This window comes from Eschrichtius robustus, chromosome 7, assembly GCF_028021215.1.
Source record: "Eschrichtius robustus isolate mEscRob2 chromosome 7, mEscRob2.pri, whole genome shotgun sequence".
Lineage (NCBI taxonomy): Eukaryota > Metazoa > Chordata > Mammalia > Artiodactyla > Eschrichtiidae > Eschrichtius > Eschrichtius robustus.
Genome location: NC_090830.1, coordinates 139,560,984 through 139,577,621, shown reverse-complemented (window position 1 = coordinate 139,577,621; position 16,638 = coordinate 139,560,984). Strand labels below are relative to the sequence as shown.

At 54.6% G+C, this 16,638-nt stretch overlaps 1 protein-coding gene and 2 pseudogenes across 1 annotated transcript; all 3 read left to right on the top strand.

Annotated features, from left to right (window-relative positions):
- The first annotated feature begins 4,663 nt into the window (after nt 1–4,663).
- Nucleotides 4,664–5,977, top strand: LOC137767221 (olfactory receptor 6B9-like; annotated as a pseudogene).
- A 626-nt stretch (nt 5,978–6,603) lies between these two features.
- On the top strand, nt 6,604–7,192 carry LOC137767843 (ganglioside GM2 activator pseudogene; annotated as a pseudogene).
- A 7,407-nt stretch (nt 7,193–14,599) lies between these two features.
- Nucleotides 14,600–15,046, top strand: SPRN (shadow of prion protein). Its single transcript, XM_068549118.1, has one exon. It carries the CDS (start codon nt 14,600–14,602, stop codon nt 15,044–15,046), a length of 447 nt encoding a protein of 148 aa, XP_068405219.1.
- Nucleotides 15,047–16,638: the final 1,592 nt, after the last annotated feature.

Here is a 16,638-nt window from a genome sequence, read left to right as displayed (position 1 = left end):
TACAGTGGAATATTACTCAGCCATAAAAAGAAACGAAATTGACTTATTTGTAGTGAGGTGGATGGACCTAGAGTCTGTCATACAGAGTGAAGTAAGTCAGAAAGAGAAAAACAAATACTGTATGCTAACACATATATATGGAATCTAAGAAAGAAAAAAAAAAGGTCATGAAGAACCTAGGGGCAAGACGGGAATAAAGACACAGACCTACTAGAGAATAGACTTGAGGATATGGGGGGGGGGGAAGGGTAAGCTGGGACAAAGTGAGAGAGTGGCATGGACATATATACACCACCAAACGTAAAATAGATAGCTAGTGGGAAGCAGCCGCATAGCACAGGGAGATCAGCTCGGTGCTTTGTGACCACCTAGAGGGGTGGGATGGGGAGGGTGGAAGGGAGGGAGACGCAAGAGGGAAGAGATATGGGAACATATGTATATGTATAACTGATTCACTTTGTTATAAAGCAGAAACTAACACACCATTGTAAAGCAATTATACTCCAATAAAGATGTTAAAAAAAAAAAAAAAAAGAATTACCATACGAGCCAGCAATCCCACTACTGGGCATATACCCAGAGAAAACCATAATTCAAAAAGACACATGTGCCCCAATGTTCATTGCAGCATGGTTTACAATAGCCAGGTCATGGAAGCAACCTAAATGTCCATCAACAGATGATTGGATAAACAAGATGTGGCACATATATACAGTGGAATATTACTCAACCATAAAAAGAAACGAAACTGAGTTATTTGTAGTGAGGTGGATGGACTTAGAGCCTGTCATACAGAGTGAAGTAAGTCAGAAAGAGAAAAACAAATACCATATGCTAACACATATATATGGAATCTAAAAAAAAAAAAAAATGGTTCTGAAGAACCTAGGGGCAGGACAGGAATAAAGACGCAGATGTAGAGAATAGACTTGAGGACATGGGGAGGGGGAAGGGTAAACTGGGACGAAGTGAGAGAGTGGCATGGACTTATAAATACTACCAAGTGTAAAATAAATAGCTAGTGGGAAGCAGCCACATAGCACAGGGAGATCAGCTCGGTCCTTTGTGACCACCTAGAGGGGTGGGATAGGGAGGGTGGGAGGGAGACGCAAGAGGGAGGAGATATGGGGATATATGTATATGTATAGCTGATTCACTTTGTTATGAAGCAGAAACTAACACACCATTGTAAAGCAATTATACTCCAATAAAGGTGTTAAAAAAAAAAACTAAGGAAATCCAACTAAAGTATGGACTTTAGTTGATAATAATGTATCAATATTGGTTCATGAATTGTAACAAACGTACCCCACACTAATGTAAGATATTAGATTTAGGGGAAATTGGGTATGGGGTGTATGGGAACTGTCTGTACTAAATTTGCAACTTTTCTGTAAATCTAAAACTGTTCTAAAATAACTGAAAAATTAAGAACTTTTGTTCATCAAAAGACATCTTAAAGGAACTGAGAAAAGCTATAAACTGGGGAAAGATATTTGCAAAACATGGTAAAAATTTAAAAACACTAATGAAGTGAATCAAAGATGAACCAAAAAATGAAGAGATAGACCATGTTCATGGATTGGAAGATTCAATATTGTAAAGATGTTCATTCTCCCCAAACTGATCTAGATTCAATGCAATTCCAGTAAAAATTACAACAGAATTTTTTTCATAGAAATCAAGTAGCTGAATCTAAAATTTATGGAAAAGCTAAGGAACTAAAAGAGTCAAAGCTACTTTGAAGAACAAGAACAGTCAGAGCACTCACACCAGCTGGTTTCAAGCCCATAAAGCTGTCGTAATCAAGGCAGTGCGGTATCAGAGAGAGGACAAACTTAGAGAAATATGGAACAGAACAGAATCCAGAAATAGACCCATGAACACAGATCACTTACCAATACAGGCCCATATTCTAGAGCATAAAATAAATCTCAAACTCTAAAAGATTCAAAATTATGCAAAGTATGCTCTCTGATTACAATGAAATTAAAATATCTGGAGAAATATCTCCAGAAAATCTCCAAATATTTGGAAATTAAATAACACTCTTCCAGACAACCATGGTCTATCTATATAATGGAACGGGCACAGACACCCTGGACATACCTCAAAAACATGCTGACAGAAGCCAGAGACAAAAGAGGGGATATTGGGTGGTTCCGTTTCTCTTACATTCTAGAAAAAAACAGAATTAATCTATGAAGAAAAGAATCAGAACAGTGGTTGCCTCGAAGTGGGGGATTGAGGGTTAACTGGGAAGGGGCATGCTTCTGGCATGAAGGAAGTTTGTATCTTGATGAGGTGCAGGTTCCATGCATGTGTGCATTCATCAAAACTCATCAAACTTAACACTTAAGGTCTGTGCACTTCTCTGTGTAAATTACACCTCAATAAAGAAATTTAGAAAAGGATATGAAGAGAACTCCTGCAAATCAATAAGTAAAAGGTGGCACCATGGAGAGAAACGGGCAAAAGACACACACACACACACACACACACACACACACACACACAGAGGCATCTCACAGAAGCAGAAACACTGACACCAACCATATCAAGAGAAGCAGGGAAAGACAATTCACAGTGAGATGCTATTTTTACCCTCTAAATTGGCAAATATTAGGAAATCCACCACACCATCTGTTGGAGAGGATGTAGTTCAGTGGTAGGAGTGTAATCACTACAGCCACTTTGAGGAAAGAACTTGGCATTTTCTTGCAGTTGCATGTGAAGTTCAGCCCCAGCACTCGCATTCGTAGGGGTAGCTGCAAGAGAAACACTGGCACCCAGCGCTCAGGAGCTGTGCACAAAGAACAAATTCACGAATCATGAGGCAGACATGATAGAATGTTACTGCACAGGTGTCAGAATGAATGCAGCACAGCTACCAAAAAGAGTAAGAATCTTAGCAACAAAAAAAGCAAGACCCAGAAGACAGCATGTAGCATGACACCCTTTGTTATGACGTTTGAATACGAGCAAAACTAAGCAGTGTGTTATCTATAATTAAAATGCTTTAGGCAGCAGGGGAACCCCTGCGAGTGACCGCTCTGAGAGGGAAGGAGGGGTGGCAGAGGGCAGGAACTAAGGTCACTTATTAGCCACTGTGTAGGTCTTGAGTGGAGAGCAGGTTTACAAGAGCCCCTTACCTTATTTTATACAAACGAATAAATAAATGCTCTGCATGGAGAAGAAATAAAACGAATGCTCTCGGGCAGCAGCCCCTCCCCTTTGGACCTCAGGGAAGGGCCTTGGGACTGGGAGCTGGTCTCAGGCGTCACCAGGGCCAGGGCACCTGGAGGGCAGGTAACAGGCCAGGCTCTATGCGTCCCGTGGGGAAGGCGGGACGCCCCCCCCCCGCCTTACATCATATCCCTCCTCACAGTCCCGCCACGGACCCTGAGAGTCCCGCTGCGGTGAGAATTTGCAGTTAGCGCCCTCCGGAAGACAGGGCTGGGGGGCAAGGCCTCTAATGAGCCCCGTAAAAGCCACCTCCGCCCTGAGGCAGCAGGACCCAGTGAGATGCGGCACTTCCCCTAGACCCTCCCTGGAGACCTCCTGCGAGGGGAGGGGTCGGGTGGGTTGGCAGTGACCTTGGTCTTGAGGCAAAGGGCCTGGGGCTGTTACGAGGGCAGCACCTTCTGGGTGCCCCCAACACCTGCCACCAAGTTGCACGGCATAGACAGCAGGGCATGGGCTCCTGGAGCCCCCAGCCCTGATGCCCTGTGTCCAAGCTGGCCCACCAACCCCGGTTCTGCAGCCCCTTCTCAGGCCCAGCCTCTTCTGCCGCATCGCTGACGGGTCTCACATCACCAGGGATTGGGGCACAGTCCTCAGTGCCCTCTGCACCCCCCACCAGCTCTGAGCCCTCCTGCAGCCCCTCCCCACGGGGCTGGGCACCGGGCGCTATCAGTGGGGGTCTCCGAGCCCCTTCGCGGTGAGCCAGGAGCAGCCGCCAGCTCAGCCCCGGCGCAGGGAAGGTAAACGTAGGAGGAACCGGCTGAGGGTCGCCCAAGAAGTACACCTGCCGGCAGGAATCGCCCTCCACCTCCAGCGCGGCCCCTGGTCCTGCTGGACAGACCCCGACCTCGCAGAGTGGGGGAGGGGCTGGAGAGGAGCTGAGGCCCCAGGAGCCCCTCGCCCACCAGTGGGGAGCACTCGCCAGCTCTGCCCCAGCCCGCCACACCTCCCTGCCGCTCGCCCATCCATCAGACACCCGACTCCTGGGCGTCCCGGCACAAAAGTCCCCAACTGCGCGGCCCTTGAAAGGCTCTGAGTGGACCGAGTCCACCATCCCCCAAAGGCCACTTTGATGTTCAGAAAACACAGGATAAAGACCTCAGGCCGCTTCAGGGAGAGTCACGTGGGGACACCAAAAGTGGGGGTGAACCCTCCCGCCCCACCCCCAGCCCTGCAAACCCCTGGCCCAGGTTTTGCTCACCCCTGGGGAGCCGGCTGGCCATCTGATGGAAGTGGTGTCCTTCCTGAGGCATGAGGGGCCCTGGCCAGAGAGCAGCATGGAGCAGCCGTCCCTGGGGGCCCACGTGGAGGAGGCCAGGGAAGTGCCCAGACGCACAGCCTAAGATGGCACACCAGGCAGGCAGAACGGGTCTTCTCTCCTGCTATGTACACACATACACCTGCATGTGAGTGTGTGTGCATGTACCTGGGGGTGTGTGCAGGAGTGCACCTGTGTGTGTGTGTGCACGGGCACACGCACTCCCACGCCTGTCCGTGTACCTGGTGCTCGCACAGGGAACAGTACGCACCTGAGAGCATCCACATGAGTGTGGAGGTAAGAGGTGTATCTGCGCGCACTGGTGTGCAGGCGCCGAGGCCCCCTTGCCAGGTGTTAGCTCGGGGCGAGGTGCGTGCTGGGCTGAGAGGGGGTCAGCGCTGCAGCAGCTTTGAGAAGGGTTACAGTGCCCCCAGGCAGCTCTCACGACCCGGCCCCCTGCCCAGCACACATCACACCTGCATCTCTCCGCTGTTCAGGGTACTCAGAAGTGACGCCCCTGCCAGGGAGGGCTATGAGAGACTCCACCAACTCCACTGAGACTTTGGTGACAGATGTCATCCTGCTGGGCTTCCCTGAGCTGTGCCACCTTCGGGAACTGCTGCTCGGGTCATTCTTCACGGTCTACATGGTGACTGTCCTGGAGAACCTGGTCATCGTGGTGACCATCAGAGCCAGCCGTCCACTGCACACACCCATGTACTACTTCCTGGCCAACCTGTCGGTGCTGGAGACCCTCTACACCTCGGTCACCATCCCCAAGCTGCTGGCTGGCCTCCTGGTCTCAGCGAGGACCATCTCCTTCTCAGGCTGCCTCACCCAGCTGTTCCTCTTCCTCTCCCTTGGCTCCTCTGAGTGCTTGCTCCTGGCCACCATGGCCTGTGACCGGTACCTGGCCATCTGTCACCCGCTGCACTAGCCGGCCATCATGGACTCGAGGCTCTGCTGAGTCTGGCCCTCAGCGCCTGGCTGGGTGGCTTCCTGGTCTCCTTTGTGTCCACGGCTCTCACCTCCTGCCTCAGGCTCTGAGGCCCCAACGTCCTCAACAACTTCTTCTGTGACATCTCACCCCTGCTGCAGCTCTGCTGCTCCGGCACCGTCACCATCGAAGTGCTGGACTTCGTGGCAGCCCTGGCTGTGCTCGCGGCCTTCCTGCCCATGACCGTGGTCTCCTATGCCCACATCGTGGCCATGGTGCTGAGCACCCCAGGAGGGGCCGGCCGCCAGAAGGCCTTCTCCACCTGTGCTTCCCACCTGGCGCTGGTGGCCATCTTCTACACCACCACCATCTTCATGTACGCCTGGCCGCACGCCGTCAGCTCCTTCGACTTCAACAAGCTGGTGTCCATTGTCTACTTGGTTGTGACCCCACGGCTCAGCCCCGTCATCTACTGCCTGCAGAACCACGACATCAGGGAGGCCCTGGCCCAACTCCACCAGGCCCCTGGCCCCTCCTAGCGCCAGCTGCAGGGGGAGGAACTTCAAATCCGTCCCCCGTCATCTGCTCACAGCCACCAGCCCACAGCAGGGAGGCCATGGCTCTCTCCCACTAGCGCAGCCAGCAAGCTCCTCTCTTCCCCCCTCACCCTGAGACGGGAGCACAGTGGGAGCCGCCAAAACTCCAAAGGCTCCAGCTGCCTCTCACAGGGAGCTTCAGCGCCCGATCAGGGGACAGGTCCTCAGCCCAGGACGGGCTCACTGAGCTCCCAGGAAGGCCCCCCTCCACCGTCACCTGTAGCCTGGTCAGTGTCTGGCTTTCCTCCACTCCCGGAAGCTTTCAAGATCTTGTTGCTGTGTTTGGTGTCCAGGGTATGCTTTTTTTTTTTTTTTTTTTGTAGTTATGCTTGGAGTTTGTCGTGCTTCTAGAATTCGAGACTTGCTTTCTCTCATCAGTTTTGGAAAGTTATCAGCCATTATCTCCTTAAACACTGCATCTGCCTCATTCTTCCTTCCTCTCCTTTTGGTTTCAAAAGTGCATGTATGTTGGAATGCACAGCTTTGCATAACCAATACGGGCAGGCATTTAAAGGCTTTGTCACCTCCACAAAACTTGTAGTTAACCCGGTGAGGACCCACCCTTTGTGATGAACCCCCTGCTGCAGGCTCCATTCCTCATCTCCCTGGGCCTGCTTCTCGCCGGCCCAGCAGCTCCTGCACGCATCCTCTCGAAGGCTCTCCCGGCTCGGTAGCATTTCCTGGGATAACTGCGATGAGGGGAAGGACCCTGCGGTAATCAACAGCCTGACTGTGGAAACTGACCCCATTGTCATTCCCGGGAACATGACCATCAGTGCTGAGGTCAGGACCACTGTGGACCTCAAAGATCCTCTGAAGGTGGTATTAACTCTGGAGAAGGAAGTGGCTGGCTTTTGGGTCAAAGTCCCACGTGTGGAGCAACGCGGTAGCTGCACCTACAAGAACTTCTGTAATGTGCTTGAAGTGCTAACTCCCCTTGAGAATCCCTGACCAGAACCCCTGCACACCTATGGGCTTCCCTGAAACTGTCCCTTCAAAGAAGGCACCTACTCACTGCCCAAGTCTGACTTCTTCCTGCCTGACCTGGAGTTGCCCAGCTGGCTCAGCAGTGGGAACTACCGGCCGGAGATCATCCTAAGCAGCAAGGGGAAGCGTCTGGGCTGTGTTGAAATCTCTGCCTCCCTAAAGGGCAAATAAGCTGGCACTTGCCACAGCAGAATGAAGGGGGTGTGAGGAAGGCATCCTCTTCCTCTGTCTTACGTTGGCCAAGGCCAGATTCTACTCTCTGTCCTTTCTCGAGCCCCTTTCTACAATGATGACAGTACCCCGCTGAAAGTCATTTTATGCCACCTACAAAATTTTTAGGCGTGGGCCAGCAGCCCTAACCTAAGGGCGGATGAGCCTGGTGGTTTTTGACAGCCCAGGACATCTACTGGGCCGGCCATGGCATTTTCCTCCTCACCCCCATGGCTTTCTCCCTAAGAACTCAACTCATTTTCTAAACAGTCAAGGAAGGGGGCTAACACGTTTTATGACCCCCCATTCAGACTGACCCAGTCTTGGTCTCCTGAAGTACCTTTATGATTTTTCTCATTGATTTTGTGTGTGTGTCACTGACCTAAAAGCAGAGTGATAGTACTAACAGTTTTCATTTTACTCCCCCCCCCTCTTACAATGAAGGGTCTGAAGGAGTCGATCTCAGTCTGTTCCTCCATTAACTTCTATGATTTAGTGTTATTTTCTAGACTTGCCCAGTTAACAGTGGGGCACAGTGTATCCTGGAGAGGCAGGGCATGTGATGGGAGATATGTGAGAATGCTCTATGTGTTTAAGATAGTCTGCGAACTCAGGTGCCTGCAGGGCAAAGCACAAGACATCAGTAAATGATGAGGGCCACGAGGAACATGCTGTTTCCTGGCACATCTTCCATTTTTTCCTTCGTATAACATAACCGATCCGGGGCAGCTGCTGCCCAGTCTCGAGCTGGGGGTATAATCAGGGATGAGGGGACTGGGGTGAGTTGGAAAGGGCACATCTGGTCCATAGGGACAGCTGCTATCTAGCTATAGCCAGTAAGTACCACAGGAGAATGTGGGCCCAGCATTACAAAATACTCTCAATTTTTTTTTCCCTTGAGAAGCCAGAAATCCAGACTTTTATATGAAATCAATTTTTAAATATCGGGAACCAATTATTTTTTTAAATACTGAGCAGGCAGAAGGGGCCAAACAGACTTGTCACTGGGGAAATCTGGCTGGCTCATGGGTGGCCAGTTGGTGGCCTGGGATGTAAGAACATGCATGCCTTGTCCTTTTAACCTTGAGACAACTCCTCCAGCACTGTTTCTCCCTCCATTGGGCAAAATCCATAGTGCCTGACCCTAGAAGGCTCCTCCGGTGCTTGGGGAGTAGAGGCGGCCTCAGAGCTGTGAACTTGGGGATCACGAGGCTGCCTGCCCTGGCCCTGGAGCTCTGTCAGGGTGAGTGGGGCAGAGGCTGAAGGGGTGGGCCCGCCAGCAGCCACTCTGTGGAGCAGGGGTCCAGCGAAGAGAGGTAGACTCATGTCAGGTGCCTGGGTTTGTTCACTATCCTGTCCTCTCATGACAACTTAATCACCCGTGACCAGCCCCATGTTCTGGGCTCACATGAAGGCTGGAATGGTAATAAATCTTTTTAACCTGAAAAAAAGAAAAAAAATTGCGTGTATGTTCGACCTTTCATAGGGTCCCCCATGACCCCCTGCAGCCTGTTCTGCACGCTCTGTCTTTTTTCCCTCTGGTCTTCAGAAGAAGACCTTCCAGGTTACTAATGCTTTCTGTCTATCTAATCTGTTTTCTAATGTGTTTTTTTAGTTCTAGAATTTCCATCTGGCTCCTCTCACAGTTTTCCCATTCTCTATCAAATTCTCAAGTTTGTTTGATTCCTATGCACATGTACAAGCTCCTACCTGGTCTGTCAGTGATGCCCTTCTTCTCTCGTATTGATCTCTCTCTCTGTTCTGCCAAGACTGGATTGTTTTATCACCATGGCTTCTGCAACATCTTAATATCTGGCACAGTGAATCCCTCTTCTTTGAGCTGCTTTTTCAAAATTAGTTATATTTGACCTTTATTTTTCTGTATGGACTTTAGAAACCCTTGGGTTCTGTATTAGTTTGCTTGGGCTGCCGTAACCAAGTACCACAGGCTGGACGGCTGATATGCCAGAAATTCATTTTCTCACAATTCTGGAGGCTGGAAGTCTGAGATAAAGTGTCACCAGGGTTGGTTTCACGGGGGCCACTGTCCTTGGCTTGTAATCAGCCATCTGCCCCCTGCACCCTCACGTGGTCATCCCTGGGTGCACGTCTGTGACCTGATCTCTTCTTATAAGGACACCAGTCATATTGGGTCAGGACCACCCTGATGACCTCATTTTACCTTAATCACCTCTGTAAAGACCCATCTCCAAATACAGTCACATTCTCAGGTGCTGGGGACAGGAATGAATGGTGGGGACACAATTCAGTCAATAACAGGTTCCTTCAAAAACTCTGTGGAGATTCTTATTGGAATTTCACCAAGTTTATGGGTTAACTGTGGAGAAGGGTCACTCAAGGTATCGACCTGTGCTGTCCTTGTTTCTCCCCCGTTTATGCAGGTCTTCTTTTATGTTCCTTAATGACTTTTCTCTTTTTTTTGCCACAGAGATTCTTTGCATTGTGGGAGGTTATTTATGGAGTTGGTTGTTACTGTGCATGGCATTTTATTTTATATTTTCAGGGTTTTTTTCTTTCTTTCTTTCTTTTTTTAGAGAACCACTGTTAATTTTTTCTTCATTTTTTTTTTTTTGGCTGCGCCGTGTGGCTTGTGGGATCTTAGTTCCCCGACCAGGGACGACGGGACCCAGTCCCTCCTTCGGCAGTGAAAGCACGCAGTCCTAACCATTGGACCACCAGGGAATTCCCTATTTTATATTTTCTAGCTATTTCTTGTTCTGGTAGAGAAATTCTATTTTATCAACCCTAAGACACACACATGGCTGCAGTCACAGAATATCCAGATAGCAATCGCTTGAACCAACAGGGACAAGCGGTCAGGCCATGGGCAGTGCAGGGCCAGCAGAGCAGCACCGCTGAGTGTCCAGGACCCAGGACGCTCCTCCCCACCTTCCACCCACCCACTAGCCTTGGTGTCCAGCCTGCAGTCTTCAGATGGCAGCAGCAACTCCCAGCACCAAGTCCACAGTCCAGGCTGGAGGAAGGGGAGGGGGAGAGCATGCCCTCTTTTGGGGGAGCAAAACCCCCCGGGCACCCTCAGAGCACACCCTGTTGCAGGCTTCATCGGCTCTGCCTAGTCGTTGGCTCCCCAGCTGCAGGGGGTGGTAAGCAGTTGAATTGCAGAGCCTGTGGCTTCTCCAGTGCATGGCTGTCTCCTGGTCGCAGGCCGGACTTCACTCTGATCAACAGAAGTGGTGAGAGTAGGAAGCTTTTCTTGTTCATATTTTTTAAGGGAACACATTTAAAGGTTCTCCATTAAGTATGATGTCTGCTGAGGGTTTTTTTGAAATACAGCCTTAATCGAGTTAAAAAATTCATTTCAACGACTAGTTTTCTTGGCATTTTTCCCCACCAATGAGTGTTGATGGAAATCAAACACTTGACAATGGCGATCATATTACAGTATGTAAATGTACCAAATCAACACGCTGGACACCTTAAATTTACAACATGTTACATGTCATATATATTTCAATTAAAACAACTAAAAAAAATAACATTTAAAAATAAGAAATGGCTCTTTTTTGCTCAGGCCCGTGGCATGTCTTCATCCTGCCAGGAAGCTCCGTAGCCACTGACAAGACCAGAAGTGGCCTGATAAACAGTACAAGAAAGCACAGCCCAGAGGGCCAGCCCTTATGGACGCGCTTCTCATGCAAAGGGAACTGTGCTCGAAAACGTAGGGGTTGAAGCCAAACAGCCAAATTCTGCCATAGGGAAGTGTGTCAGGGTTAAGTTAATGAAGAATGGCCAAAAAATCACAGCCTTTGTGCCCAGTGATGGTTGTTTGGACTTTATTGAGGAAAATGATGATGTTCTGGTCGCTGGATTTGGTCGCAAAGGTCATGCTGTTGGCGACATTCCTGGAGTCGTCTTGTAGGTCGTCAAAGTAGCCAATGTCTCTCTTTTGGCCTTAACGCAAAGGTTAGAAGAGAGGACCAAGATCGTAAGTTTTGATGGTGACGGCACGATAGTAATACTTTTTCACATGCAAAAAACACCCCAAAAAACAAGAAAAAAAATTAAGGAATGAAATGCTTTGTCTTCTCCTTCTGAGAAAATCGTGAGCGTTCTTCTCCCTTGGTGCAGCACTGAGTAAAGTACGTCCGCGTACTCGACAATGTTGAAACCGCCTGGACCCGAGTGGTGCTGACCTGCTTTTGATGTACTGCTGGGCTCAGTGGCCAATATTTTATTTAGATTTTTCATGTTGATATTTAAACATAAAATAGTCTAAATATTTTTCTGTGCTTCCCTTATATATTTTAAGAGAAAAGGTTTAGGGTCTCATAAAAGGGTTAATTAAGCCTCAACCCGTGGCTCTTCCTACGTGGCGCCCTTGGTTCTCCTTCCCTCTCCTCCGAACAACTATCTGTCAGACTCAGAGCCCAAAACTGTGCCCTTTCTCTCATATTTGCCATCTGTTTGCTGTTCATCCAGAGAAATTTCCTTAACTTTATAATTCAATTCTCCTGGTTGCTTTTCAGAGGTTCTTTCTTAGCCTCGACCTCTGTCACAGCATCCTGTTCTTATATAAAAAGTATCCCCCCCAGCTTTTCTGAGCCTATGAATTGGAGTATTTTTTGTTTGTTTCTTAGGTTTTCTTCTAATTCCTCAAACTTCTTGAGCCTTCTTTTTTTCCCCCATTTCTTTACCTTGGTCTTTCTCTGTTGCGTTGCAGACTTTCTGTCTTCGAATGCCTGATAAACGCTGTTTGCTGTTCATACTTTAAAACGAAGCGGTGGGAAGGCTGCCTGGAAGTTCCCTGTGTTCGGCGGACCCTTGAGAATGAGGCAGCAGGGACAGGCCATCGGGCTGGGGACCCTCTAAGTGCAGGTGACGGAAAGCACTCATCCAGAGAAGGTCCACGGCGTCAGCTGTGGCACTGCCTGACCCGGGAGGTCGAGGGGGCACAGGGCCCGCCTCACCTGCCCTCGGGCTCCATGCGAAGGCTCCACGCGGGTGACGGGTCCTCGCGTGCAACGGCTCCAGTCTCAGCCTCCCGCGGAAGGAGAGCGGCCTCTCTCAGCAGCTCAGAGCACGGCCAGGAGCCCTACGCTGGGAAGCAGGTCCACGTGGCCAGGAAGAGCCACAGGGCATGCCACATCCCCTCACCAGACCAGGGGAGGGGGCAGTCACAGTCAGACCCCCATGGGCCGAGCATAAGAGAGGGCTGGCTCCCCAGGGCACACACATGGATGCTTTGACCGGAACAGGGAAAGGACGCTGAGAGGCCAAAGCGGCAGCTGTCCCCAGCAGGCCCCACACCGCGCCGGGGTTTCCAGGCGCTTCCTGACCCCGTTAGAGAAACGCCCTTGTTTCCTTGGGGTGAGCAACACGCTGGGGGCCGTTCTGTGCGTAGGACCGGGGTGGGGGGGGGCTCGACCAGAGAATGCAAACCTTGGACGAACCCCCATTGCCGTCCCCACCCCTCCCGCCATCCGTCACCACAGCAGCCCAATCCCTGAGGCTGGGCAGGAGGCTCTCTCCTCGGCCGCTGCCCCTCTGGCCCAGGTGGCATTTGAAACCCACAGGCCCTGAGATTGCTCAGGAGAACGTGTGGAGCGGCGGTGCTGAGACTCCAGGGACCACGAGGGTCTGATGGAAGCTGAGAGATCGAATCACATAACAACCCTCTGAAGTTCAGGAGGTCCCTGTGCCCACCCCCGACACCATCAAGAGGGCCTGGTGTCCCCAGGTGGAGTGGCTGGGGTGAAGGCCTAGAGTCAGTGGGTGGAGGGGAAGAGATTCCAGAGGACAAACCAACCTTGGAAAGCAAGACAGCACCATTTCAGACGTGGTCCCAGAGTCCAATCCGGCCGGGACTGGGGAGGCCCGCTGGCTCGAGCAGTCGGGTTACCGGTGGCGGGGCTACCTGAGGACCCCGGACAGTGGGCACTGAAGGGCGGGAGGAGGGGGGCCCACGAGGGGGTGCTCCTCTGGGACTCGGACACCGTGGGGCCCTGGAGAGCCGTCCTCCCCTCTCTGTGCACCGCGGTCAGGAGCTCAGGGTCCGACGTCGCGTTCTGTGGTCCCTGTGTCTGGGACACACCCACCCCGGGAAGGATGGAAATGAGGAACGGGAGAGGGTGGGGTGGGAGAGGTTAGGGTTTGGGGCGGGTGGGGTGGGATGGAGTGTGGGAAGGTGGCGGTGTGCGCACCGGGTGCTGAAGACAGCGGGGCAGACGGTCCTGTCGACAGACAGGACGGGGTTGGGGGGGTGGGGGGGTGGCAGGGAGGGGGGACGGGGGCCGCTAGGACGGGGTGCTGGGCAGCGAGAGGGGCTGCGCCTCCGAGGGCCGGCCTTTATCTCCTCCCTTCCGTCTCCCGGGGGATGCGCCCCCGCGTCTGCCCACCCCCAAGCCTAGGGCGGAGGCCTCACGCAAAAGCCAGGCTCCGCGGTCGGCGCTTGGCGCTCGGCGCCCCGTGCAGTCTCCGCCGCAGCTCCTTCCTTCCCGCTCGGCAGCGGTCCCTGGAGCGGCCGCCGCGGTTCCGAGCGAGGCCCGTGGCTGGTAAGGCCGGGCGGCGGAATGTGGGCGCGCACCGGGAGGCTGGGGCTGGCGCCCGCCGGGCTAGAAATGAAGACGCAGCGAGGGACCGACAGGGCCCGGGCGGAGGGTGGAGCCGCCGGCAGGTGGTCGCGTCCCGGTGCCCCGGCCCAGCAGCTGAGCCAGGCGGTGGGTGAGGGGTGGAGCGCGAGGCAGAAGCGGGCGGCAGGCGACCCTAAGCTGGGTCCGGGCCTGCGGCGGTGGGGCGGGGTCCGCACAGTGTGACCAGCCCGTGAGGCCCGAACCGGCTCTGGCCCCGCGCAGCCCCGGAAGGGGCTGGGAGGGCCGGGCCGAGTCTCACCGTTGGTCCCTTCTCCAGACCCCGATCTGCTTCCTTGGGGGCCCTCGGTCCCTGAGACCCCAGGGTGGCCTCCGGTCCTGCCGAGCCCTGGAGGCCTGAGTCGGCCCTTCCAGAGCAGCCCAGAATACGGAGCCCCCTCCCCAGGCCTGAGCGCCCCCCGCCCACCGGAGGATGCTCAGCACCGCCCATTCTTTGCCCCCACTCCACCCCCCCCCCAAGCGCAGAATAACCCGCAGGTGCAGAACCCTCTCACCCCCTCCCGCCCCTTCCCAGTTACTGCGCCAGAGCCCACGCCCTCCCCAGGCCTGAGTCCCTAATCCTCCGGCATTAAAACCCCTGTCTCTCAGCCCACGCCAGCCTGGGCGGGTAGTGCTCCAAGGTGCTGGGGCCCCATGTACCACCAAATGCTGAGCCCTTGTCCCCAGGCCCCGGGCGCCCTGGGCCTCGCGGAAGCTGAGGTCCCTTCCTCCGTCCTCCCGCAGGTTTCGCTCCACGAAGATGAACTGGACTGCCGCCGCGTGCTGGGCTCTGCTGCTAGCGGCCACCTTCCTCTGCGACAGCGGCGCGGCCAAGGGCGGCCGTGGCGGGGCTCGCGGCAGCGCCCGGGGCGGGCTGCGCGGGGGCGCGCGCGGGGCCTCGAGGGTGCGCGTGAGGCCTGCGCCCCGCTACGCCGGCTCCTCGCTGCGCGTGGCCGCAGGAGCGGCGGCAGGGGCAGCGGCGGGGGCAGCCGCGGGCCTGGCGGCGGGCTCGAGCTGGAGGAGGGCCGCGGGGCCCTGGGAGCATGGCCCGGAGGACGACGAGGACGGCGCACCCGGCGGCAACGGAACGAACCGAAGCGTCTACAGCTACCGGGTGTGGACTTCGGGTGCGGGGCCCACGGGCGACCCTCACCTCTGCCTGCTGCTGGGCGGCGCCCTGGGCGCCCTGGGGCTGCTGCGGCCCTAGGCCGGGCTGGGCTCGGGGGCCAGATCTGCCCCCAGCCCGCACCCGCCCCGCGGGCCACGGCAGAGGCTGCCCAGCACTGAGCGCCCCTTGCCTCCACTGCCCAAGGCCTCTGAGCCCAGAGGAGCTGCGTGGCCAACTCCCGACAGTCCAGCAGCCTCTCCTCCTGTGACCCAGAGGCACCTCCTGTTCCCCCTCCTGCCTGATCCCCTCCCCAGCCTCCGCACCTCCCACCCTACCAGGGGCCCAGTGGCCCACCAGCTCCAGGATGCCCTGCCTGCCACTTGGAGGTGAGGGTCCTCCCCAGCCAGAAAGGCAGGTGTCCTGAGTCTCCTGCACCGTCCTGGCCAGCTGACCCCCACTCTACAAGCTGTTCAGGCCACTCGAGCTCCCCTGACCGCACCTGGACACTTGAGCGGTGTGGACAGTGCCGACCACCAGGCAGAGAGGTGGGCCCTCAGGCTGGGCTGGCTCTCCCACAGCCCTGAGGACGTGGTGGCCTCGCCCCCAGAAACAGCCCCAGTGGACCAAAGGCCTTGAGGATTCGGGGGAGAGGATAGGTTTCCCTCGTAGGCTGCAGTGTGCTGCCTGCCTGTCCAGAAAGGAAGGGGGCCACATCTGTGGATTAGTGAGCCCAGACGTGGCCCCGTGGTTCTCCAGATGGCTCCCAGGATACCCTCGCCCACAGGAACTGCCCACGCGTTGCCCCTGCCCTCGGGACCAGGGCCCGTGTCCCCCTCTGGGCAGACGCTTTGCGAGACCCGCCGCCAGGGGCTCCCTTAAAGCCACTTTGCTCTGACTTGAAACAAGTCACATAACTCTTCTTGGACCTATTTTGGAAGAAAAAAAAAATCTGTTTAAACTTCAAGAGCGTTCCATTCGCTCTGAGCTCCAGGTCCACGTTCTGGGATAAGAGCCCCGCCTGCACTCGGGGACGGCAGCTGTGGCAGGCAGCCCCTCGGAAGCTGAGGGCGAGGTGGACCAGAGGAGCCAGGGCTCCAGTCAGACCCACGGCAGGCATGGCCACAAGGCAGGGCCCAGCACCCAGCAAGTACCACCAGATGTGAGGGCACCTGTCCAGCAGAAGAAAGCCCAGGAGAAGCTGAGCTTCCGCCACACCCCGAGGGCTGTCACAACGAGGCCAGAGCGGCCTCTGAAGAAACCACAGGGCGCGTCCTGACAAGGGTTTGCCGCTGGCACCCAACACCCGCGCGGAAGGCCAGCCTTTCATCTCTCAGGTGCCTTTCCCTCAAGCCGCCAGCCTGGTCCGCTGGCCATGAGCTCAGCCTGGGGCCCCAGCTCTTTCACATGTCCTCTGGCTTGGATGGCCTCTTGTCCCTCAGAAGGACGGCTCCGGGGCCTGGCTTCCGGCTCAGGCTCTCCTGCGCTCAGCAGGAGCCTACCCGGCAGGGCTGCCTCCACAATCTGCCCTCGCCCGCCCCTGGGCTGCAGGGCCTTTGGGCTCAGCTGATGGACACCAGTGCCAAGACCAGCATCTCCCAGGAGCCGTGCCACCTCTGCTCTCCCACAGCTGGCACTCGGCTCTGGTTACAGTGAAGGTCTCCAGATTATCCGCGGGACCTGGACCAAGCACT

What these genes read in the sequence shown, in the direction of transcription:
- SPRN (XM_068549118.1), top strand. Translation starts at nt 14,600, where the DNA reads ATGAACTGGACTGCCGCCGCGTGCTGGGCTCTGCTGCTAGCGGCCACC.